Here is a 25,785-nt window from a genome sequence, read left to right on the forward strand (position 1 = left end):
GCTCCATGGCTGAACCCAGTAACCTCTGTGACGGTACCATCATTCGAACCCAAACACGTCTTCTACCTGAATAGTTCTACACTGATTTAAAATCAAGTGTCCCGTTTCACTGGGAGCTTCAAAGACACACTTGTTTACAACCATGTGCAGGCCTCAAACCGAACGAGGGCCCTGATCAGGTCCGACGTGGAGGATCGTCACTGAGCGGAACCACACGCTGCAGTAGTAGCTCTGCAGTTTCCTGTTCTGATGGGAGGGAAGCGTCAGTCTGTCTACGTGACACAGGCCCATGTCAGACGCGGGACGAACATCCTCCAGGAACCTGTTGAACTGTAGGTCATCAAGGCCGAAGAGACAGGATGCTGCTTCATGCTCCTCTACCTCCATCACTGCCCCGTGATGAGACAGGCTGTCTCCTTGCCCTTTTCTTGATATTGTTCTCCTCCCTATCAACCTATTTGTACATATCCATCCATGCATTGGTCCAAATCTCAATTAACTGGGTCAAACCCCCATCCAGCCAGTAGCTGAGTCTGTGATTCTGTAGAGTCTCAGGGGCTCCTCTTGAAGAATGCCTTGATGAGTGTAGACAACATATTCACACTAGGAGCTGCCCAGTACAACCAGTCTGATCCCAGCAGACTTCTGGTACCCAACACCTTGTCCAGTGAGGGAGGCAGAGATTTATGTTGTTCAGAGCTGCTGAGACTGAACTGCAGGGAGTCTCACATCAAACAGCATTTCATGAACCTTTACCTTGTGTGTGTCTGTGTGGACTCACATCACGTGACTCATTCTTCATGGTTCCTCCACAGACTATCACCACCTGAACAAGTGACAGTAGTAGAAGGATGATGATGAGCTGTGTGTTGTTCACAAAGACTTAAGTATTAGCATTGTTGGCCACTGTCCTGTACTACAGAAACTAAGACGTGGACGCTCTAAAATAGTCTGCCCGGAGTTATGAGCTATGCTAGCATACAAGCTAGCGCTAGCCACGTTAGCCGTTAACAGTTAGTTGCACTGCGAGTCGACCGTGAACTGTGTGGTTCTGTATTTGACGCCATCTTACAAACTTTCGCAGTCTCGGTCGACGTTGAGGCAGCGAAGACGCTGAAGTCGACCGTCCGCCCGCTGAGAATGAGCAAAACGTGCTGACTGGACAGTGTTTTATAATATTAGGACATATAGATGGATATGTTATGGTATGTGAAACAATTCTCGCTGTGAAACAAGCAGTTTAGACCAAGTGGTTTTAGTCTCCAAACACTAAAGCTAAAATGTGCAGTTTGTTACGTGACGAAGGTGAAATTATTTAATGAGTTGTGTCTTCAGCTCCACAAACATCACAGACCAGTGGCTTTGCAGGCAGTTTCTGATCTTTATTTCCAGCTGTATGGATATGTACGTGCAGGAGGAACCACGTGTACCAATATTATATGTAATGTTGTTAAAGCATCACTCATCATTTTGGACGTTGGGTGAGTTTTTAAGGGGGGATTTTGTGGTTTGGTCACGTCTGCCAGCACACAGCCAGTGTTAGATGATGTCGACCTGTAGGGGGCGCTCAGTAAACAGCACAGTGTGCAGGTACTGAGAAACAGACACAGAAAGATCTGGCAGTTAGGACTCAGTGAGCCGTGTACTGTGGAAGTCCAGATACTTATTATTTCCCGAATCCAATGCTATAATGTAGAAATATGAAATCCCAAGGTGGATCAAGCAGGAGTTTTTGCAGTAGATTTTCACTTTCTCTACGGACGCTTCTAGTGTGTTTCCTTGTTAAAACTGAATGTGTTGAACTTTACCTGATCAGAAGGTTGAGTCGGTGCATTTTAATGCTCCTTCTGTTGTATTTCGTTCCTCCGACCTGCTGGAGGCGTGTTGACATGTGACTTCCTGTTTTGTTTTCTTGTTCCTGTCTGGCAATTGTGACTTGCTCACACTTGCTCTGTTAGTATTTAAGTTTGCCCTCCTCATGTGTTCTTTCTCAGTTTGTTTTCATGAGCTATGTCATTGTGTGCGCGTTACCCCTGTCTCGTGTCTTGATCAGGTTGGTTTGTGTACTGTACTATGTCATGTCCTGTCCTAGTTTATGTCTCTCTGTTTAGCCCTTGTCTTAGTTTATACCTCTGGTTAGAGTTTTTTCCTGCTTCACAGTGACCTTCAGTTGTTTAAGTATTCATTTCTCTGTTTATATTTGTCTTGCACTGTGTCGCCTGCCTCCAGCTCCAGAGGATCAGAAGATGCTGGGCGAGAACCGAGCTTCAAATCACAGATTGAAGGTGACTGTATAAGAAGTGAATATGATATATTACTGTTTATTACTTACTTACCAGCAATAACAATGAATGGATGAAGAGCCTGACATGATGATGAATGACAGCTTTTATACTTCAGTCTGCAGAAGGTTAGGACTCAACCAGAGGATCAGACACTTTCTTCTGGGTATTGTCTGATTGTAATAGTTCAAAGAATCTATATTTTTGGTGATAATGGTTTGAATGGCATTTGTCTCTTGCCACTAACCCATCATGAGCAGCGTCTGGTCTCTGCCACTCTTATTTTGTAATCCATGGGTCAGGAAGCCCCCCCCCCCCCCCCCCCCCCCAGCATCCTTCAGTGCACCCTCAGAGCTCCACCACATCACTGCTCCTACGATGGAGGCTGCTCTCAAGCTGCTTGTCGCTGTCATGTTTGTGGAAGTGACTGTGCCCCTGGATCACTGTCCTCGTCTTTGCCAGTGTGACTGGATGACCCAGAGTGTGTGGTGTTCTGGGATCGACGCCGTGCCTGCCCTGCACCCCAGCACTCAGGAGGTGTAAGTGAGCCGAGTGTGCAGCCGTCAGCCTGAGCGTTGGGTTCTCACCGTGTCTTTCCTTCAGGTGGCTCGTGGAGACCAAGCTTTCTGCTGTTCCTCAGAATTCTGTCTGAGACGGTTCGGTAAAGTCTGATTCTTACAACATGTCACTCTGTGCTGTTGTACGGCAGTAGGTGAAAGCTCTGTGGCCGCTATTGTTATGTTTATATCTATTACTGTGACTATGAAGACAGGTCTGTCTCATGAAGTCTGTTGTCTTATTTTTTTGCAATTTGTTCATTTTGTAAATCTAGTTTGTTGATTGTGGTTGTTGGTGAGCTGGTAATCTATCACTGGGTCAGTTTGTCTCTTCATTAGCAGCGTTGCTAGTTCTGAAGTAGTTCCTGTTTTATTATTCTACTGTTGCTCCTGTGACTTTTGGTCCATTGTTTTTCTGGGTGAGTAGTTATAAATGTATATAAAGCTGTTTTATAGTGGTCTTGTTGTGGAGCTACTGTAGCCATTAGCAGCTAATGTGACTAGCATTAGCGCTGTATATACTGTACGCAGGCCTCAGGAATCCAGAGCAGGTCAGAGGTTGGACTTTGGTTATGTTTTGATTCACCATTGCTCCATGGAATAGTTTAAACTTTCAGGAGCATCACCTCAGCAAGGGTGTTTTAAAAGTGGAACCTGCAAAAGATAATTGTTTTTTGTTTTCCAGATCCATCTGTGATGATGACACTTTGCAATATCTTGAGAGGCACTCTTTCCACCACCTGCCCAGGCTCACTCACATGTACATAACCTTTGCACGGACCAGTTGATTGTACTTCATGTCAGTTTGTGTTGTATGTTACATTTAGCCACCAAACTGTGAATAAAAAAACAAAAGACATCATACAGTAGCTCAAAAATACTAATTCTTCCATGACGTGTGTGTGTGTGTCCAATAGTCAGCTGAATGGCCTCAAAGCTCTGTCTCACATTGATCCTGAGGCATTTAAGGAGTTACCTAATTTAAAGTACTTGTAAGTCCAACGATCTGTAAATTTTCTGATTGACTTTAAATTTTTTATTGTTTTTATTGACTCATTCTTTTATACCCAGAGGCATCATCAACACAGGCCTCCGCACCTTTCCTGAGCTATATTACATTCAGAGCAGGCAGGAGGACTTTATTCTGTAGGTACATGCAAACTTAATATCCATGCAATTGTATTGTTAGGCTAAAATATATAAATGTTGACTGTTGACTTTTTACAGGGAGATCGTGGAAAATCCCTTCATTCGGGTCATACCTGCTAATTCCTTCACTGGGATCTCTGACGGTGCTTTGACTGTGTAAGTACAGGATCACATTAACCCCGAGAAGGTGTAAGGCTTTGGCTGCAGTCTGAGACGACTGTGCTCGGGTGCTTGGTGTTGGTCCTCTTGTTGGGGGGAACAGGACAAGGACCTTAGTGCCAGGTCCTCGTCGTCATTATTAGCTTTAGACCCTGCAGCCAGACACTAGAAATAGTCACTATATTAAGATGATTCTCTATTTTAGACTTTTTCTACAAACAAGCACGGAGAGGAAGTGAATTGAACAATCTTATGTCAATTCAATTGACAATATTTGATGTCAGTAATGGTATTAATGATATAATTCGCCGCATAGCATTAATTCTATATTGTTAATTCTACATTTCTCCTCAGCATGCTGAACAGCAACGGCGTGAAGGAGATTCAGAGCCACGCCTTCAACGGGAGCCAGCTGGAGGAGGTGTAGGTAGAACAGCAGCTGGAGTCACTGGTGCGTTGTTTTGTGTAGTTACCTTGTCCTCTGTGCAGGTTCCTTCACAGGAACGTGGAGTTGGAGTTCATACATGATTTGGCGTTTTACGGTGTGGTCCGTGGCCCAACTCACATGTGAGTGACTGACCCATCTGGCAGCATATTGGTGAACTCACAGTATGCTGTTACTGTGTGTTGATAATAGGCTGAAGGAGAGAGTCCAGCATCCATGAGACGTGATCTGACTTAGTGTATGAAACGACTGGAACAGCAGCAAACCATGATGTTTGTCTGATTATTGGATTTATTCAAGTAATGAGTAACTGTTGTTGTTGTCCAGCGTTTCCCAGCATTTACTTACTTATTTCAAACATGTGAACTGTTTCCACCCAATCTAAAGGTTTTTGGTTTTGAACGTGATGAATGTAAATGCTAACAGGAATGTCTTTGTGTCCACATGAATTCATCTCAGAGACCTTTCAGAAACCAGAGTGAGCACTTTGCCTTCAATGGGGATGGAGCACATTGAAAGGCTCAGAGCCCAGAACGCTTGGGCCCTCAAAGCACTGCCCCCCTTCACAGCCTTCCTCCACTTACAGAGTGCTGAGCTGACCTTCCCGAGCCACTGCTGCAGCTTAAAAAGGCTGAGAAGATGGAAAGGGTACAGAAGACAACAGAATGTTGTTGTTCCCACAGTCTTTTCTTGGGCCACTGCTCGCGACTCCTGACTGCAGCTTCTCCCACATGAATACTTCTGTATCTGCATTGAATGTGTTAATGATCTTGCGTCACATTGTGCATTGTGTCCCTGCATCTTTCCTTCATAACACACAGTGTGATATTAACCTGTCCTGTGACTAGACCCTCTGAACCACTCATCTGCAACTCCACCTGGACGGCGTCAGAGACTCTTCAGGACTCGCTCACAGCTCAGGGGGTCACACGTGAGGAAGCGAACCCACACCCGGCGGAGGCCTTGCGTCTCGCTGCAGCTCACAGTGGCCACTGCAACGAGCCCTGGTGTCTCCCTGACCCGTCTGACGGACTGTCGCCCGTGGAGCCTTTCACCGAAGGCTTTGACCTTGCGCTGTGTGACGACCTGCAGGCTCGGGGCCGCGGACCCTCCTGCAGCCCGCTGCCTGACGCTCTGAACCCCTGTGAGGATGTGATGAGTCGGGGCTTCCTGAGGGTCCTGGTCTGGGTCGTCGGCCTGTTTGCCGTTTCGGCCAACCTGCTGGTCCTGCTGGTCCTGCTGACCAGCCAGCAGAGGCTGTCCGTTACTCGCTTCCTCATGGGTCACCTGGCGTTTGCAGACTTCTGTATGGGGACGTACCTGCTGCTCATTGCGTCTGTTGACCTGTACACGCGCTCCCAGTATTCCCACTATGCCATTGCCTGGCAGACAGGAAGCGGCTGTAATCTAGCAGGGCTGTTGTCGGTGTTCGCCAGCGAGCTCTCCGTGTATACGCTGACCTTGATCAGCCTCCAGCGTTGGCACGCCATCCTCTGCGCGATGAGACCTGACAGGAAGATGAGGCTGCGCCACGCGGCCGCGCTGATGCTCGCCGGCTGGCTGCTGTGTTGGCTTCTGGCCCTGCTGCCCCTGGTCGGTGTGAGCAGCTACCAGAAAGTGAGCATCTGCCTGCCCATGGACACCGACACGTCCGCCTCCCGGGCCTACGTGGTCTTCATTCTGATGGTTAATGTGGTGGCCTTCATGGTGGTGTGTTTGTGCTACCTCCACATCTACTGCATGGTGCACAACCCCCGGCACCAGTCCAGCAGCTGTGACACCAGCATGGCCAAGCGCATCGCCGTTCTCATCTTCACCAACTTCCTGTGCCTGGCTCCCATTTGCTTCTATGGCCTGTCTGCAGCTCTTCACCAGCCGCTGATGACGATCACAGACTCCAAGGTGAGACTTCCTGTCCAACGTTACCCTTTAATGTTTATCATGCTGTTGATTTGTCTGATTGGATGCCGTTTGTCCAGGTGCTACTGGTACTTTTCTATCCTCTCAACTCTTGTGCGCACCCCTTCTTCTACGCCTTCCTGACGAAGGCGTTTCATCTGGACGTCCTGATGTTGCTGAGCCGCATGGGGCTGTGCCAGCGGCAGGCTCAGCTTTACCGAAGCCAGCACGTCAGTACGACCCCCCACATGTGCAGCGTGACCATGTCTGTACTGTCCAGTAAGACGCTGAGCAGGTGCCTCAGATAAGGTGCTGTAGAGGATTCTTTTATTATAATACACAGACAAATATCTGACGTAGGATGAGCTGAAAAGCACTGACTCATTCAGTTGCTCTGTTTGAATGGCGACTAGTCAGGTCTCAGTATGTGACGCTGTGACCGTTCTGGACCTAACAACTGTCACAAATGTATTTGTGAATTTATCAATAAAGAAAAGCTGGACACAACTTCGACATGTGAGTAGCCTTTAGAGCTAAAGTGGTCCTAAAGCTAATCTAATCAGCACAGAACATGTTTCCTCTGGACGCTGGGGGACAGGTAAAGGTTCGAGGTCCATGTGCCTCAGAGATGCTGACGTGAGCTTCACTGCGGTCTTCATATAACTAGTTCTGGCTCGATATAATTTCTCTGAATTGTATTAGAGTGACTTAGAGTTGTGCCCTTTGTAAACTGGGACCTATATGAGGATGTAAAGTTTTTACTACTTTTTTGGTTCTGATTTTAGTTCCACACTAAAAGAAATAAAATCTGGACATTTAGAATTGAACTGTCAGTTCTCAAACCACAAAGCTTACCTGATGTCAGTTATTTACTGTAGATGCTGAGGACACCGGGCTGAGTTCAAGCCTAGAAACCCGCTGATCCTGATGTGTAAAAATCATTTGACCTTGATGAGGAGGCCTGCTATTTGAGTATTGACCTTTATTCTACAGTCTACAGTCTGAGCCTTAGGTGTTTGTATTATTGTCCTTAGTTAAACCTAAGACCTGTTAGTTTAACCTGGGATGTGTTTAAACACCATGTGCTTTGTTTTTGTTCTGCGTTTTACTCTAAAGCTGCATCTGTGACAATCAAATGTGCTCGGCTGCTTCTTGACTACTCTTTTTTTGTGGTGCACTGCTATGTTTACACAGCTTGTTGTGTGAAGAGCCTGTAATGAAGCATCTCAGTCATAAGTAGCACATTTTACTATAGTGCAAGGGTTCCTCTAGAACCACACTAAGAACTTGTGTGGGAATTACAGCCCTGATGAAATTGAATTAAACTAAACATAAAAAACTAAAACATTAACCTTTGTAGCAGGCGTCGCTTCCCTATTTATTTCCATATCAACGGCATCATTCATGGTCCAATTACATTCAAATTCAATCAATGCAAATGTCACAATGAGCAATACAGGACAGAATAGACACCAGCAGAACAAAAGGTGTGCACACGTCACACTGTAGTGAGGCGACCTCTGCTGTCTGCAGCTATTATGATGGGAAAATCATGCTTCATGAGCAGGATGAACAGTAGAAAACAGCAGGTAACAGAAATCCTTCTCAACCTACAGTGAAATTGACTCTATTGATCGTTCATAGTGCTGGATTCTACAGCATGTCTCTAAAGCCAGCGCTGTCTCGCACCATGCTGCTGTAAACAGATCTGTACACCTTTAACACGTCCTGAGCTGAAGGCCGCAGCTCTGGCTCTGGCTTCTTACACTGTTTGTGGATCTCAAAGAGATGGAAGTGAACTAAATCTCCTCCAGCCACCCTTCCCATCAAAAACCATGTCACATCGGGGATCTTCCACACGTCCGTCTTCTCATCATACCCAGGCATGAGGTCGTCTACAAACCTTTCCTTGAAAGGCCACAGCTGCTCTGGGGCCACAAAGTCTCCAGTGAGTTCCCGGTGGCCACATTTCACCACCAGGCCTCTCGCTACGTCCACTTCAGGCAGCGCATCCAGATCATTCACTACCAGGTGGAAGTCACTCGTCAGCAGAAACTGGGACAAAGTTTTCTCCAGGCTGTTGGAGTCGCACATAACTCGCCGCCCAGCTGGGCTGTTGTGGAGGTAGTGGAGGATGGAAACGTAGTCGATAGCCAGCCTCAGTCGCACCTGCCATGTGTCGTGTTTCTGATGCTGCTCTTTTGCAAGAACGCCTTCCAAGTTGAGCAGCGAGCCGAGCGGGTGGTGCTCTGTAACCAGGAGATGGTCTTCAAGGCAAAAGCCAACCAGCTGAACCACATGGGGGGCCTGCAAGGCCTGCAACATGGACAGTCCATGGAGAAAGTCCTCCAGGTACACCGGAGAGGAGAGCATGGACACGGCCACCTTCTGACCTCTCCATTCAGCCAGATACACCTGGGAGAGGAAAAAAAGGCACCTGAATAAACCGCTGTGCATCATAAAGACATGTGGATGAGAAGAGAATCATTTAAAATACTCCATCAATAAGCTACATGTGATGTAACATCTGTGACTGGCAGGTTCAAAACCAGAATTATTCCACCAACACAAACAGAATCAAAACGTTAAAGGAGTGAATGTTACATATGTAATGTGTGTCTATGCTGGCTTCCTTAACATAGAGTCAAAGGAATTAATTAAACATGTCAACCTAATTACAAGCCCACAACTCAAGCTAACATTGAGGATATGCCTTGTAAAAAATTCAGATGCCTTCAGCTTTTTGCACATTTCACTGCTGAAGACTAGACTTTTAGACTTTGGATTCACTTTGAACCCTTCTTTTAGTGAAGGCAGATCAAATAGAACATGCTTTTTATAATCGAATATCTAAATAAAGGCATAGATGCATTATCAGCAGTGGTTCACTGTGATAATCCCTTTGGAGTATATTTGATGGATACCTGCTCAATCCTGCAATAGAATGAGGTTACATTTCCTTTAAATCCATCCATCCACACACAAACAATCACTCTTTACCTTCTTAACGACTCCCTGGCCGATCAGCTTCAGCCTGCGGACCTCTGAGTTCACCTGTGAACACTGGAGCCAGGGGGTACAGTTTTTCATGGTGATCATCCTAAAGTGTTGTGGCGGACAGCCTGTATGAGAGGCCGCAAAAGGCTCATTAGTCTGATACAGGGAGTCCACGTACAGATAGATCACGACATTGGCAAGGAGCAACACAGAAAGGCACAGCACCACCACTGCAGCGCTGTGGGACGTGGTGCGGCTGCTCCGGCCCATGACGTTCTTCATCTGAAAGAGAAACAGGCGTGAGGCGAAAGCACGGTAGACGGGCTATGACAGCAAAACTAGACTATCAGAAGAAAGTTATGTCTGATGATTTACGTTTAATGTTCACTTTGTATAAAGGAGTCATTTATTATAAGATCACTTATTGATAACGGTCACTGGTTATTTTTTATCATTTCAAACAAGGAGAAGAAGACAGAGCAATTAAGTAGCTAAGGCAATGATCAGACATTGTTCAGGGGATATATTTAAAACCAACACCAACATCAGGTAACTGCATGACAGCAGAATATATAAAACCTGAATTAAGTAACTACGGCTATTAAGGCTTTGAAGTTTGCCAGGTCCAGCTAACATGCAAAGATCAGTTCTACTGGAGCAGCTACGGTGGGACATTAAAGCAGGTGCCAGCAGCATCATCACCCTCCTCTTCATAGGGACTGAGCTGATTAGGGTGCAGTGCCTTGGCCAGGGAGCGGGGGTGCTGCAGGACGTGCGTGGACATCTCTTCTCAGTGGGTGGACAGATTAAATGGAGGACCTGCACACTGTGGACGGTCTTAATATTTGTACCCCTGTGTCTAACTTAACTCTGTGATCACAACTACCTACACCTGCTGCTTCTCACCCTGGCTCGGTAAACGGGACGAGCCTGGATGTTTGAAAGAGCAGAACCGATCGAAAGAGCAAACAAGGACGGGTCCACAAGCAGTGGACGTCCACAGACACACGCCCAGTGCAAAGCCCGAACACACTCAAACTACTGCACTTGGAAATGAGGAAAATGGTCATGACTTACTAGAAACTATACCGTTATATTAAGTTACTATAGCAGATTAGCGTCGAGCTAATGTAAAGCAACGACACAGGAAAAGCGACATTTACTAACGTACCAACTGCAACAAGGCTCACATGTCACGGTTCTGCGCGTTTAGACGGCTTCAGATTCGGATTCTGTCCCAAAAACCATGTCGTCGGATGAAGAATCAACCACTTCCTGCATTATTTACACAGTAAAAGCACCATATCTACGGAATGTGTCCAACAAAGTGTGATTTTAACCTTAAAGTTATCTATGTAAAATAGCTTGTAGACTTCATGAATCCTATCAAACGTAGGCACAAAGGCACAGCGGCCGCACAAAACATCGCGGCGTAGGCGTGGATCAGCTGGGAGGCGGTCTCTAAGAAGCCTGACTTTTATTGTGGTAAGGAGGCTCGTGGACGTTACTTGGGGACCGTAGCCGTCTCGGGAGAGGCGACTAAAGACGTCCGGTGGAACAGGTACCGTATCTACAAACATGTTTCCACGTTTATTTAGCTGGCAGAATGTTGACAGAAAGGACAGTGTCGTCCTGTGTAACAGACGCAGGTGGGAGCGCAGATGCCATCTTGACGCTGTCACATCGCATCGCTAGCTCGCCTCGTTAGCATCGCGTCGGCTAAATGACAGGCGAACGAGCCTCGTTAGCTTCGCGTCGGGTCTCATCGTAGCTTCGACGCATCGCGCTGCCGCAGCCTCCGGCTAAAGCGGCTAATTCCGTCGCTTCCTGCGCCGTCGAGCTGTGACGCGACTTATGGTGTAAACAATGCGTCTTACAGATCCTCATAAAAAAACAAAACCACATGCAAACCCAGGGGAATCGGACAAAAGGACGCACGTTGTGTTTGATTTTAGAAGCCACGCAGGCTTCACGTTCCTAACTTCACCGCCTGCTGGCTCCATATCACGGTGCAGACAGGTTGTGGTCCGTACGTGGGGGACGTGAGCGGGATGAGCCCTGTTTCCATAGTTTCGGTGCTGCGGTGATGTCAGCTGCGTGTCGGCTCCACCTCGCTCTGATCAGCGATGAGTCACCAAACAAGGCTTCACGAACCTCCAGGTTGAACCGTCGCCTAATTGTGTTTATTGTAAACACTGTTCGCTAACCAAACAGCACGACGGGTTTATAACCGCGTTTTATCCATGTGTCGTCTCTGACGCTGTCGATCAGTAACTGACGGTCATTAAAGCGTCATGAAGCGGTGAAGGTTGATGCGTCGTCATACGGGGGTCAGTGATAGGTTGTACCTGGGCTCGCTCTGTTTACAGGACTCATTCATCTGCGTGTGAATGTTACCTTGTGTCTACATCACTTTTAAATCCAACTGGTTAAAGACAGCGAGGTTATTGTTATCATAATGTTGTTGGTTAATCTTGCAGTTCAGCCATATGAGGAAGCATCATTCTTGGAGGGTTTCCTGTTGCTACAGTTTTTATAATAATGTCAATCTTATGATCCTCCATCCCACTTGGCACCGCAACCTCAGATCAATGAATCCTGGTCATTTCCTGCTTATGTGTGCTTCCCTTTTAAAAGCTTTCTGGCCTTTGATACTTCAGCAGCTACTGAAAAGGACTGCACTTTGCCTGAGCCCGTCTTCAGTGCTGTCTGTCTACTAGCATCATAACACATAGAACCTGCTGGTTGTTGTCATGTCTCGGTCCATCAACACCTCTGCTCCAGACACACGGACAGTAGATCCGTCCTCCACTGACTGACTGAGGCCCACGGCGCTGCCTCATCACCTACTCCTCCACCGGGCTGTGGAAACACGCAGGTTATGCACCTCCTTTCCTTAACAGACGACAGTGACATCCAGTTTTTGACATCCGCAGCCCACGAAGCAGAAGCGACCGCCGCAGTGGGAACCACAGGCCTGATGGGAGTCTTTGTGTCCTGGGTCGTGGTGCTAGCGTTCATCTGTCACAGCCACAGCTTGCAAATGCCAAATCCTGCGTATGGCTCCAGAAGGTAAGGCACATAAACAAGTTTGGATTGACTTGTTTTTAAAATGTTTTTTTGGATACTTTTAAACCTTCCTTCTGTTTTGAATTCTAATCGGGCTCATTGCTACCTTGAGCGTGCCTTTATCTGCTACTGCTGCCGGCCTTCAGTTGGTGGAGTGGCACAGAACAAAGACTCAAACAGGTTGCACTGCCAGGGTTCAAAGTTTAAATGAGCACTTCAGGGTGGAACAATCTGAACATTTAACTTTATCCCTGAGTGAACATTTAATAGCGTGCTTTGATATGTGGCTGGTTGTCGGTCTCAGGAAGCGGTTTGTGCTTTGATTTTTAAACTGCTTGGAGTTTAACCCTTTTCTCTGGGGGCGAGGACGATTAATTGAGGATGATGGGCTGAGATGGTTCCGTTCAAACGTGTCGTTCAAACTGGACTCTGGTCTCTGGTCTGAATTGTTCACTCTGCGGTGAGGTGACAACAACGTCTTGATTTCAGCTTTTCATGCGTCTTGTGTTTCATGTAGGACTGGGTTTTTTGAAGCCTGTTTTTAGTGAAGCCTTTAGCCTGGGGCTCATTCACACAGTCTGATCTGTGGCTCAACCCATATTTTGAAGCAGACGTGTCTCCATGTCTGGATTGTGTTTGCATGTCGGATGCCTCAAAGTTGCTCCAGGCAGATGAGGAATCCTTTAATCTCACTCAACTTCGTTGTGTATTAAACGTATTAGAGGACGTTATGTGAGTCGCACTGTGCAGTTAATCTTTCACAAGATTTGTTGACGATGGGCAAACACACGTGTTCCTGGTAAAGATGGCTGAGCTGTCTGTGTACCAGACGCCCTCTGAAGGAAAACCAGCTGTTGCTCAATGTTTTAATGACATAGTGTGTTTTTTTAACATGTGTTAATGAGTGAGTTTCCTGTTTAAGGCTGAGTGATGCTGCAACATTTTGTTATTGTGGTTTTGGTGCGTATATATATTTGTTTCATGCATATTGTTCATGTGTGATGGTCCTTGGTCTGTCAGGAAAGTGTGCTTTGGTCGTGCGTTTGTTGAGCTGATGCTTTGGTTGGAGTTAACTGGAGCGTTTGTGTCCAGAGCTGCATCATCAGCCTGTGCAGCTTTGACCCCCGTCACCACAGACAGTGGCCGGATGCACAGTACTTCTGCTTTGTTGGTGTGTTTCCTGAGAAGAAAATATACGTAGTCATTTCTGTTTAGCAGAACAACTTTTAAAATGTGTCTGGTTTTCATTAAATATACAGAATAAATGAGACTTCATTAATGTATTCTTTAAATAAACAAAAATCTTTGAGCTTTGTTTGTAAAAAAAAACACTAGAAAACAAAGAATTCTGCAACTTTGTGGTTTGTTTTTGTCAGATAATTAAGCGTGCATGCCTTTCTGTGTGTCTGTCTTTAAGTTCTCAGGATAATGGACAGTTGGATGCCGCTGGCTGTGTGTCCAGGACCGAGCAGCAGCAGCAGGTTTCAACTGACACTGAAAACCTCTCTGTCGTTATACGGATGCCGGGGGTCGTCCCCGTTAAAGTGAGTCGGATTCTCCAAGTGAAGCTCTCTGACTGTGAGGCTTGTGATGCACCAAGCCAACATCACAGGACTTAATTACGCCTGTCATCAATGAGTGGGTGAAATGAAGGGAATGACCCTGTTGTTTATAGTATTTGGCTACTGACTTGACTTCTGTGTCATTGCACTTGCTTTTCCTGCTCCAAGTCATGATACTCATGTAAAGTAAATGCTCCCTGATACTTTGCTTTTGCACATTTTGGGATTTGGCTGTTTCTCATCTATTTGTGCACATTTCTGTTTTTCAGTCGGATAATTATCTGTGCACAGCTTTTCCTGTGCCAACGAGTCAAGATGCATATATTGGTGAGTGAGAACTAATGAAATGACAGGATTTAATACATTGTTTACTACGTTTCATCATAATGATGGAGTGTGCGTGTGTTTTCTCCAGTGGACTTCATTCCTCATGCCAATATGGACACAGTCCATCATATGATCCTGTTCGGCTGCCGGAGTCCTGCGTCCTCCTTTAACTACTGGTAATGTCCCAGTCCAGGTCTCTGTAAACTGTTGTAGGTCTCTCTTCACATTTTCTAGTAACTAACAAATGAAATGAAATTTATAATATTATAGTAGTAACACTTTAGTTGCTTCCAGTATGTGAATTAAATTAAGTTGCGTTTTATTCCTATGGCGCCAATTCACAACAAGAAACACTTTACTAGCTTTCAGTCCTGAACAGGCTCAGTGTGAGGCTCTCTGATGAAGGACACCTATGTTCAGTCTAAGAGGAACTAATAAGTTGTAGTTACTGCTCCTCCTACACCAGAGACGCTGGGTGGAGTCGCCTGAGTAAAACACATCGGATCTATAGATGAGACTGAACCTGCTTAGACTATTGGCTACAGTAAAGTGGATTCTACATGTCTCCTCAATGATTGTACATACTGTAAACCATTTCTTTATGTTGTAGGAGTAGTGTCACAGAAGCCAAATGCTGTCCCTCCGGTGTAGTTTAACTGATTCAGACAGCAGAGCTGCTTCTGTGTGGGAGATGAGCTTAACACCCCTGACTGGTCGTCCTGGTCTGGATTAGAGCGGGGGCAGTGTGAGCTTCTCTAAGGGAGCACAGCTTGATTGGGAGATTCAGTCCTTTCCACATACTGTTGATTAAAAACCTAAATACATTGTAATGAAAAACTGTCCACCAGTCAGTCTGAGATCACGTCTACGAATAAAAAACACAATGACCAGTTAGTAAATGCTGAAAATTGGTCTTATAGAAGCAAATTTCACATATCAGTTAAATGTACAACCCCCACCTGTTGTTAGCTATGTCAACTAAAAGTGGGGTTTCTGTCACCAGGGACTGTGGCGGTTTCCAAGGTACCTGTAAGGGTGAAGCCTCCATCATGTACGCCTGGGCTCGGAACGCCCCACCGACGAAGCTGCCCAAAGGTATGTCTGTCTTCCTCTTTCTTTTGAAATGTTAATTCGTGTCTTGTTTCTCAACTTCTATGTTTTAACGCCCTTCATCTTTCTTTTGTGTCAACCTAGATGTTGGTTTTAAAGTTGGAAGAAATTCAGGGATTTCCTACTTTGTGCTGCAGATCCATTATGGGGACGTCTCTGTTTTCAGTGGTGAGTCCAAATGCAAGCTAATGGCATGCTGAATTGGTTTTCCATGGTGAGATTCAGCAAATTTAAATTGAATGAACTGTAGCAGTTCTTCAAGTTAAAAATGTTTGCCTTGAAGCTTTGTTGAAACCAATAATCTGTGCCTCTCGTGGATAATGACAATAGCAGCAGGGGGTGAGAGACACCGTCACTCTGAGTTACTGTGAGATCTGTTCACCACATTAACATTAGCACATTAAGCCGTAGCCTCAGGACCTCAGCAGAAACCTCCAGAGCTGTGAGTGAAACTAAAACGATGGTCAGGGTTAGCGGTACCATCATCTTACCTGGAGATGATGTAGATTCTCAGGTTGCATTAAACATTACAACAGGATGCTTTATTCTGACTCTAGCTACTGGTAATATGATCCAACAGGTGTGTTTACAAGTAAAAACACATTAACTAAACACTGGTGGATGCTGGACCAGGTAAGAGTTGAGAACAGTTTAGCAATAGAAAAGACTCTGATGAGGCTGGGGAGCCTCGGGCGTGCAGGTTTAATAACTGGACCCACACAGAACTTTGGTCAAACTCCTGCTCCAGTCAGTCAGGTGGAAGCTGGTCATGTTTGACGACATTGAGTTGGACACTGATTAGATTCTCCACATCACAGCTTTCTACAGGCAGATTAGACCCAGCAGCTGTGAACTTCACCTTGGATGCTTTTTATTCGTTGTTCTTACCCATTTATAGTATATACGTATTATTAGATGGATTCCTTTGACGGACTCTAACCTGGTTTTCTTTATCTGATAGACCATCACAGGGATTGTTCAGGACTTACCTTGCGAATGACATCCAAGCCGTAAGCATCACTTGAACACATCACATTACACAATAGAACCAGTAGCTTGGTACAGTAGGAATCTGTAGGAAGGAAATGACACGAATAAAAGCTACTCAAAAGTGTGCTCCTCTCTTTGCTCTCCTCAGGCAGCCTTTCATTGCCGGCATTTACCTGCTCATGGCTGTGGACACAGTCATCCTTCCAGGAAACAGAGGTAAGTTTGTTGGAACCAGTTGGTTCCTCCTGATGCCCACTTGGAAGCTAAGATGCCTAAAACATGCTCCTCCAGATGGTTATTACTGTATGTCCTTAGTGGGCTTTGAATTACTCACCCAGGACCACTGACAGCATAGCTCCTTGGCTCATTCGGACACAAACTCAATGACTACAATAAGGTGGAAGTTCAAGCAGCTGCATGTGGTGGTTATGGAGAAAGGACCACGAAGCAGGGAGATGCTTGTGGCAGAATGTTGGTGGTACAGTATGAATGAAGCCCATCGTCTGGCCGGGACAGTACCACGGAGCTAGAGAGTGTCTTTTTTGGGTCCAGTCCTAATTATTTGGCTCCGACTCCACGCCCGGAGTCACCATCGTAACAATGCTTGAGCCGATGCCACAGAAGGCTCTCTGTCTTGGATCTTTAAACGACAACCTGCAAAGGAGGCAGACCAGTGAAAAAAGTGGACAATGAGTTGTGTACGTACTCGACCATGAGGCTTGGTCTTGGTCTCTGGGACATGACAAACATGTCTGGTCTCCAGCTCTTTGAGGATTTTGACAGTAAGTCAATAATAAGTAAAGAGCGTGTCTCATCCTGCCTGGGATCCAACACCGTTACAACAACAGAGTGTACGACTGCAGGGAACCAAAGCCCGACAATCATGTTGTTTCATGTCAACTAATCTGAAAGTGAACAACAAAGTGAACTTTGTTGTGATGCAAAATATGTTGATTTTTGGGCAGAGACTTGTGACAGAGGGAGTGTGGTCATTCAGCACAGACACAGACACAAGGTTCAAAGAAGCATTTACATGTCTCTCTGTGGGGGGTCCAGGCTGAACAGGGTAATTTATTCTGATGATGCATCAAGTGACAGCTGAAAGCACGCAGGCCAGAGTTAGAAAACATTAGGCCACAACATGTCCTGACACATTACAACATTAACCCATGAACGGAATAGTCTGATTTAGGCCACAACAAACTGATTTAGAAGTTTTACATCCAGAGCCATGACTCCATCATGGGTGAAGATCAGGCTGAAATCAGTGGCTGCATTGAATAAAGCAAAAACTAAAGCAGGAATCACACCTTGTTTTGTGCAGGCTCCACTGATCTTCACATACATTTTAAAAACTGCACTGTGTGTTGATGGTGACAGACACATAAACGGGACTGGAGAAATAGTTGTAATTCCTGATAAACCTGTGCGGAGGTGTGGGATTACTTGGGATCTAAAATGAGAATGAAATAAGACAAGATTATATTTGGGCAAGAAAGGTTTGTACCTGAACCTGAGTCAAGAGGTGATTACCTTGTGAGGAAGAAGCTTCTAAAAGGTGAAGACCAAAGTCCATTAAAACCAATGATGGGGGGAGCTGGAAGTTGTCTCCATGTGGACCAGGCAGGTTCAGAATGAGGGAGACCTGGAAGCAAAACAACTTCCCAGACAGAAAACCTGGCTCCAACAGCAAAGAACAGAAGAGAGCAAGTATGGAAACCACAGGGTAAAATACAATCAAAATGGTGTAATGCTGCAAAGCATCCTGGGAATAATAATATAATAATAATATTAATATTTATTATAATAATAAAAATATTTGGCATATGGTGAGGAAACGGTGTGATCAAGAGCCACAACCCACAAAGCAATATGATTATAACATGGGCAGAATAAAAATACACCTAAACAAACAGTGTTAATTACTTTTAGTCATGACGATAAACAGACGTGGTCTGAAATGGGTGGAGAGACGAGATCAGCAGCTTTAGAGGTGGCTGGTGACAACACAGGTGGAGGAGGGTACAGTGTGACTGAACACAGTGAAACCACTTGCCACCACCTACGTTACACAGTTTACTCTCACAGGTTCTTAATACAAAGACATAAAGCATGAGAGTGGGTCACACTGGGTTATTTTACACAGCTCCTGAAATAGACGTAACCTAAGAGCAGCACACCGGTGTGTGCACTACTGCGAGCCCATATGTTTGTGCAGTTTAGCTTTCTGTTTGAGTATATTGTTCAGACGTCATCAGTAGAAAGTGATGCAGCGCTTACTGGAACCGAACCCGCCTGAGGATTCACCCCATTGACGACCTCAAACAATCACAGCAGCAGCCTGAGGTCGTTTGAAGCCTCCCAGCAGCCGCCTCCACCTGCCTGCTATGACCCCGCACAGCCTGACCTCCCTTCACACCGGGGTCCAACACTCACCACCAGACCAGGAAAGCCACAACCAGACCCTGACTACAGATGCAGACGCTCAGTCCAAACCACCTGATGCATTATTGCAATACCCTTAAATGAACATATTTGTATAAATCCCATAATCCAGAATGCTGAGGTGTGGCCTCAGCGTGTTGGTGTGTCCCTGATGGAGTCTATAATCTCTCCTCTGAACTGTCTCTATTCAAATGTATGAACACAGCATCAGCCTCTGCACTCACTTCTGCAGCAGTGTGATGGAAGCCTCCAAGCTGAGCTGCAGGCCAGTTGTAGAGGACCATTAATGGCCGGTTCACATATTACAGCAGCACAAAGACTAGAAAAGCTTCTGAACAGCACTGCAGAAAGTGTCCGCTGAACAGGAGGGAGCTCTCTGAAGGCTTTTTAACGCCGTCCTGTTACAGATCGGCTTCTCTGGTGTGTGTAGAATGAGCCGAGTCAAGGGAAATAAATGTCAAAGTCTGCTCTTTGGCCATGGTGGCCCTGCACTGCCGTGGTGTGAGGGAAGGTGCCCAGCCTTAGGCCACACACTGACGGAGGAGTTGTAGAATCACTCACCGCCTTTCTCTTTTGTTCCTCAGTTACAAATGCAGACATAGCCTGTAATTACTCATCGCACCCCATCTATCCCTTCGCCTTCAGGACCCACACACACCACCTGGGTGAGTGTTGATTCTATGCTATACAGTAGAGTCCATCAGTGTCCCTGTTGGTCTGGATGATGCTTCCTGTTGCAGGCAAAGTGGTGAATGGCTACAGAATCAGGGATGGAAGGTGGACCCTGATTGGCCGACAGTCCCCTCAGCTGCCACAGGTTTGTTATGGTACCATTGACCTCATTACTCAGAGGTTCCACTGGACTGTTGGTTGATTATTTTTCTGCGCAGGCCTTTTATCCGACCAACAACGAGGTAAAGGTGGAGAATGGCGACACTGTTGCTGCCAGATGTGTGTTCACAGGTGAAGGCAGGACCAGCAAAACATACATCGGGTGAGTCAGGAGGGTGGGTGCTCAGAGAAGTTGGCACGTGACTGGTTTTAGAGGATTTGTGGTGGTTGAGCAGGACATCACTGGTTGTGGCTGTAAATGATTGCTCACTGTACCGTGCATGTTGTAACCCTGCATGTTTGCAGATGTGCACAGTTGTCTCGTGGGTGACATCACTGTCAGTGTCTTTCTCTTCTAACGCCTTTCAGTGGTACCTCCGCTGATGAGATGTGCAACTTCTATATAATGTACTACATGGACAGCAAACACGCAGTGCCCTACATGAGCTGCATGGAGACGGGCTCCAAGGAGTTGTTTCAGCATATTCCAGCGGAGGCCAACCTTCCCATCAGCGTGAGCCCAGAGCAGATGAGCTCTATGATGCACATGGGACACTCTGCAGGTACAAACGCACCACACGTGTTTCCCTTCCTCCTGTGGGAACCTCTACACATCCCTTTCTAACTAAGTGCTTGTGTCTGTCTGAAGATCACCAGGGTATGAGACTACCAGTGGAGTCCAATGAAGCAGAGCCTCTTTTCAATCAGGGTGAGTGGCTCCATTGTGCTACATGACTCTGTACATTAGAGACCTGTAAATTATTCAGTCCTGAACACAATGAGTCTTGTTCTAATTCTACAAGTGTGAAAGACAGAGGGATGTTTTTATTGATTTGGAGGCTGTATTTAAAATGCAACATTAGCCAATAGAGACCAGCAGAGGGCGCTGTGGTAGGCAGAGGAGAAAAGCTACCATCACCGAATGCAGTACTGTAAACATGTGTCTGTTTCATCTGACTAAACAATGCTGTCCGCGCTCATCAGGCTTTTCTTTCAGCTTGTTTGGAATAGTTTCATGTCTGTAGAGTCTGTCCATGGTCTTATGAATCCACCAGGGCTGATCCAGTGATGTCTACGTCTTTGTTGAGCACACTGGGCCTCGTTGTGCTTTTCTTTACTTCCCCTCTTTCCTGTCCTTCTCTGTCTGTCTGTCTGTGCAGGTGACCTCTATTCTCTAATGTCCCAGTTGCTAGGCCAGAGTAAGGACATAGTTGACAGTCGTGTATATAAGCCCGTTAGGATGCACAAGGCCAAGGCGGATTTGGTGGCTCAGATTGATAGCTTAATGCAAAAGAAAGACCTGGGCGCTCCCAGCACCACGCTGGCCTTCCAAACCAGCCAGGATCCGGTTCTGGTGAGAAACAGAGTCCACAAATTCCATCAGCTTGAGGCTATGGCCAAGCCCCCGAGGAGCAAGCTGCTAACTGAAGGACAAGGTGGGTCCTGATGCTGCTTTTTATCATTGGTGGTGACATCTGTGCTCCAAGTTTGTCATGAGCTGAACACCCGCTAGTGTGTGCATGAAAAGGGAAAAAAGGCAGCATAAGACATTTATGAGTAGGAGTCAACCCTTTATTGAAGATTGGGAGAAAAGGAACCAACGTCTGCAAATAACCTAAAGCTCAGTGAAGGGAACACAATCCTAACTTTTCTGTCAGCTCCAACCATTCCTAATCTTACATCACACGACTTGTGGATTTGGTCCGTCTAACACGTAGTCCAGAACATTTAGTGGATCCGTCCCTGAACACAATGACCTGTGGGTTAGAAGGTCTTCTGCCTTTTCTACCTGTCTCCTCGTGCCTTGTTGCTTCCCGCTCTCATGCTTATCTGTTTCCAGAATCGCCCAGTGTTCTGGCGTCCTCCAGGTACCGTGTGTTGATGGTAGAATCAATGCCAGCTGATTGAGCGTTGACAGTGTGTGTGTCTGTGTGTGTAGACTACCATTTGGAGCAGGTGTCGGCGTGGCCTCACAGTTCTCTCCGGCTGGGGCAGGTTTCAGGGCTCGCCCTGGACTCAGACTCCAACCTGGTGATCTTCCACAGAGGCGACCGCTACTGGGGGCCTGGGTGAGTCCTAACTGTGAACGATGCTGGTTTCCATGTAACCAAAGGGAAATGACTGGGAACACAGACGGATTTACGGGCAGACACCGAATAGATCATCTTTGTTTGTGTGCAGCTCCTTCAACGGCCAGGCTGAATACCAGGAGAGGTCCCTCGGCCCCATCCAGCAGTCTGCTTTATTGGTGGTAGACGAGGCCAAAGGCAACATCCTGAGGGCCTCTGGCAGGAACATGTACGTTACAGAGTCATTTGTCCTTTTTTCTCATTATGCTTCACCTTGTCTTCAACACTGCCTTCCTCTCGCTGCAGGTTTTATATGCCTCATGGAATCACCATAGACCAGAAGAACAATTACTGGGTCACTGATGTGGCTCTTCATCAGGTAGTTCACAGTGTGTTGTGTTTTGGACACGTGCTTTCATTACTTATAGTATTGTGTTCTGTGCTAAATATTCCAGATTTGTAAAAAGGTCAATTCATTCACTCACTAAAAGATACGTGTAATACTTTACTTAGTTATAAAGAACCCAGGATCGTTATTGTAGTTAGGTCATTGTTTTACACCCCTGACCACAGGTCCAATGTTTAGGACTGGAGAAGCAACAAATTTTAGGCACTAATCTGAAATCCACTACACATCTCGCCAGGTGATGAAGCTGAGCGGTGACGGCACTGACAGAGTTCTGCTGACGCTGGGAGAAGCTTTCACACCAGGAAGTGACAAGCAGCACTTCTGCCAGCCCACCGACGTGGCTGTGGACCCCCACACAGGGAACGTCTTTGTGTCTGACGGCTACTGCAACGCCAGGATCCTCAAGTTCTCTGCCGACGGCAAATACCTGTCAGAGTGGGGAGCAGGTTAGAGTGCACACACGCACACACACACGCACACACACACACACGCACGCACACACACACACGCACACACACACACACACACACACACACACACACACACACACACACACACACACACACACACACACACACACACAGCGGTATTGTGGTACCGTGAGCTCACAGCCTGTTCCTGTTTAACCAAAGGTTCGTCAGACAGGAGGAGGCGCGTTCCTTTCCAGATCCCCCACAGTCTGGCCTTCCTCCCAGACAAACAGGAAGTGTGTGTGGCTGACAGAGAGAACGGACGCATCCAGTGCTTCATAGCAGAAACCGGAGAGTTTGTCAAGGAGATAAAGAAGGAGGAGTTTGGAGGGGAGGTGTTTGCCATCAGCTACAGCCCTGCTGGAGGTATCGATTCTGTCTGAGGGTGTTCAGCAATCACACACAGCTTTGTGGGTGTATATAAGGCTTTAACCGTTCTGTGTGTGTGTGTGTGTGTGTGTGTGTGTGTGTGTGTGTGTGTGTGTGTGTGTGTGTGTGTGTGTGTGTGTAAAAGATGGCCTGATCTTTGCCGTTAATGGGAACTCCTTGTATCACACGGCGCCGCTCAGAGGTTTTGTTATCAATTATTCCACAAAGGACATCCTGGACACCTTCAGCCCAGAAACAAAGGTGAATACAGTGGTTGTTGTTAGTCTGTGTTGTGTGTTGTTAGTCTCTTCCTGTTGTCTTCCACAGTAATGGCTCTTAACATGCAGTTTTAGTTTTTCTATAATGTGAAATAAAACCTAGAAGACATGGACGTGTGTGTCTGACTGTCTGACCAGAGTGTTTAGAGACGGTTACAACTTGTTTCGCTGTTCAATATTTTACCTAATCTGTGTTTTCTGATTTGCAGGAGTTCAAAATGCCTCACGACATTGAGAGCAGTGACGGCAGTGTGTTTGTCGGGGATGCGGGCAGCAGCTCTGTCTTCAAGTTCACCAACGAGAGTAAGCTCAGCTGCATTTAACCACTGGATCAGCCGGGTTTGATGAATGAAGTCAGAAATAACACATGGTGCATGTGGAACCAGTTCATGACTGTGACTCAGATGCTCCCTTATCATGTCATGTTCCAGAGTTGCATCGCTCTGTCAAGAAAGCTGGGATTGAAGTGCAGGAACTTAAAGGTGAGCATTGTTGAGCTGTCACACACTGAGCGTTGCATCACATACTTGGAAAGCAGATGATGAGTACATAGAACACAGGAGGAGACAAATGTGTTAGATATGTGAAGGTTTGGACACAGGGTGAGAAGAGTTCTCTGAATTGACACTTTTCTCTGCCCAGAAATGGAATTGTTCGTCCAGTCTAAGATGAGGCCGGAGCACAACGTCTCGAAGACGGCGGTCGCCCCTGAGAAGCAGATTGCAGATCAACAGCCTCCGCCACATGCAGCAGCAGAAGAGAAGGAGAAGAGCTCGGCGAAGGCCAACGGGGAGGCTGGCGTGGTCCCGGCCATCATCACCACGCTGCTGCTGGTTCCTCTGGTGCTGGTGGTGTCCGTGGGACTCCTCATCTGCTGGAGGAGGAACGGTATGTGTGACGGTCGGGCCTGGAAACCGGTTTGTGTACAGTTGTGTGCAGTTTGTGTACAAAAGCTTTTTCTGCGACCTGATCACATTGGACTTTTGTACTGCTGTTTGATTTGATGAAAGTTGTCAACATTTCAGGCCGATATAAGGGGAAGGGTGAGCCCAGTTCCATGGGGGGCCTCCTGGGAAAGATCAGAGGTGAGTCCTGTTCTCCACATTTTCAGTAACAGCAGCCTCTAGAACCGTAAACATTAGAGCTACCTCTTAATGTAACGCAGCAACAAACAGCTTCATGTCCAGAACCTCGGACTGGACCCTGCTGCTGTGTCAATGCTGCACTGTTGCTGACCGGTGCTGCGTTTTGTGAACAGGCAAAGCCGTGGGCAGCCTGAACCTGGGCAACTTCTTCGCGTCCACCAAGGGTTACAGCCGCCAGGGCTTCGACCAGCTGAGCACGGAGGGGAGCGACCAAGAGAGGAACGACGAGGACAGCAGTGACTCGGAGAACGAGGAGTACTCCGCTCTGCCGCCTCCACAGTCGTCCTCCTAGACGCCATCGCGCTCCTTCATCATGTGTTACTGCTGTGTTAGCTGCCAATCATACTGTGGATATATTTGATTTGTATAGTGTATATACATACTGGCCCTTTGGCTTCGTTTAGAGTTTTTGACTTTATTTAATTCGCTTCCATTTATTGACACCATTCCCAGGATTGTTTTTCAGTATCACGTTCCACAGGACACGTTTAGAGTTCTAGTGTCTGACTGAGCCTTACCAAAGCCCTGCAATGGGCCGGGACCACACGGAGGTAAAACAAGTCCATGGTCATTTCAGTTGATCCAACCAGTGTGAGTGGGACATGTGGGCTCTGTTTTCACGCTGTAAACACTCACTGAGAAACAAAGCTCTCAGGATAAACCTCCTGTCATTGGTCAGCATTTATTTTCACTGGTCATGTTAAGTTGGAGACACATTCAGTTAACCAGGACCAGTCCTGATGTTGTGATAACAGCACTGGAGCCGTCCGCTGCACAGTCCATGTCATCATTTGTGCCTTTTCATGTCTTCAGTATCTGCCATTACAACAGTAACAGCTGCTGCTAGTAGAGCTCGTCCTAAGTCAACAGAAATATAGAAGTATGATCATGACTATATATTTATATTTATGTGTGTGAGACCTGTAGGACTCTCACAGTTTGAACCTTGAAATAGAATGAATGGGTTGAACCTGGACCTGTACAGTCACGCTTCAGTCCAGTGAACCACATAAAAGTTAACGACCTCATTTAAATAGAGCCACGTTACTGGTTTCTCCTGGTCATCGTTAACAGCATGCCATAGGTTCGCATTTTAGTTTGCTGTCACGTGGTTATTTGTATTTATTGTGACACGCGTTTTTCTGCAAGAAGACTATTTTCATTAACTTTGTGTAATAAAGTGTCTGCAAAGCATCAGCGTCGTACAGTTTCTTACAAGCGAG

At 46.5% G+C, this 25,785-nt stretch overlaps 3 protein-coding genes across 21 annotated transcripts; 2 read left to right on the plus strand and 1 right to left on the minus strand.

Moving 5' to 3' along the window:
- The first annotated feature begins 748 nt into the window (after positions 1–748).
- Positions 749–6,998, plus strand: LOC114867237 (thyrotropin receptor-like). 13 transcript variants are annotated; one of them, XM_029169754.3, is made up of 11 exons: positions 754–1,205; positions 2,230–2,285; positions 3,525–3,651; positions 3,757–3,831; positions 3,911–3,985; positions 4,067–4,144; positions 4,502–4,570; positions 4,637–4,714; positions 5,052–5,240; positions 5,441–6,494; positions 6,572–6,998. In XM_029169754.3, exons 7-11 carry the CDS (start codon positions 4,503–4,505, stop codon positions 6,797–6,799), a joined length of 1,617 nt encoding a protein of 538 aa, XP_029025587.1. In that variant the 5' UTR covers positions 754–1,205; positions 2,230–2,285; positions 3,525–3,651; positions 3,757–3,831; positions 3,911–3,985; positions 4,067–4,144; position 4,502; the 3' UTR covers positions 6,800–6,998. The 13 variants fall into 13 exon arrangements, with proteins under 13 accessions (XP_029025583.1, XP_029025587.1, XP_029025585.1 ...); XM_029169752.3 differs by having other exon boundaries at positions 3,525–3,638; positions 3,911–3,989; XM_029169751.3 differs by having other exon boundaries at positions 3,525–3,638.
- A 723-nt stretch (positions 6,999–7,721) lies between these two features.
- Positions 7,722–12,426, minus strand: pomk (protein O-mannose kinase). Of its 5 annotated transcripts, none has more exons than XM_041073135.2 (3): positions 12,227–12,426; positions 9,492–9,770; positions 7,722–8,906 (listed from the first exon to the last, which is right to left on the minus strand). In XM_041073135.2, the coding sequence occupies exons 1-3, from the start codon at positions 12,329–12,331 to the stop codon at positions 8,145–8,147; spliced, it is 1,146 nt and encodes a 381-aa protein (XP_040929069.1). In that variant the 5' UTR covers positions 12,332–12,426; the 3' UTR covers positions 7,722–8,144. The 5 variants fall into 5 exon arrangements, with proteins under 5 accessions (XP_040929069.1, XP_029025603.1, XP_029025601.1 ...); XM_029169770.3 differs by lacking the exon at positions 12,227–12,426 and adding an exon at positions 11,886–12,154; XM_029169768.3 differs by lacking the exon at positions 12,227–12,426 and adding an exon at positions 11,427–11,566.
- Positions 11,507–25,756, plus strand: pam (peptidylglycine alpha-amidating monooxygenase). Of its 3 annotated transcripts, XM_029169741.2 has the most exons (26): positions 11,507–11,648; positions 12,425–12,560; positions 13,975–14,101; positions 14,389–14,446; positions 14,535–14,622; positions 15,450–15,541; positions 15,641–15,724; positions 16,518–16,566; positions 16,695–16,762; positions 19,576–19,656; positions 19,732–19,808; positions 19,882–19,985; positions 20,192–20,385; positions 20,472–20,531; positions 20,983–21,258; positions 21,762–21,891; positions 22,004–22,120; positions 22,198–22,270; positions 22,536–22,746; positions 22,933–23,136; positions 23,285–23,400; positions 23,627–23,720; positions 23,849–23,899; positions 24,060–24,305; positions 24,443–24,502; positions 24,676–25,756. In XM_029169741.2, exons 1-26 carry the CDS (start codon positions 11,615–11,617, stop codon positions 24,852–24,854), a joined length of 3,009 nt encoding a protein of 1,002 aa, XP_029025574.2. In that variant the 5' UTR covers positions 11,507–11,614; the 3' UTR covers positions 24,855–25,756. The 3 variants fall into 3 exon arrangements, with proteins under 3 accessions (XP_029025574.2, XP_029025578.2, XP_029025575.1); XM_029169745.2 differs by lacking the exon at positions 20,983–21,258 and having other exon boundaries at positions 11,515–11,648; XM_029169742.3 differs by lacking the exons at positions 11,507–11,648; positions 12,425–12,560 and adding an exon at positions 12,852–13,017.
- The last annotated feature ends 29 nt before the right edge of the window (positions 25,757–25,785 follow it).

Source organism: Betta splendens, chromosome 12 (genome assembly GCF_900634795.4).
Source record: "Betta splendens chromosome 12, fBetSpl5.4, whole genome shotgun sequence".
Classification (NCBI taxonomy): Eukaryota; Metazoa; Chordata; class Actinopteri; order Anabantiformes; family Osphronemidae; genus Betta; species Betta splendens.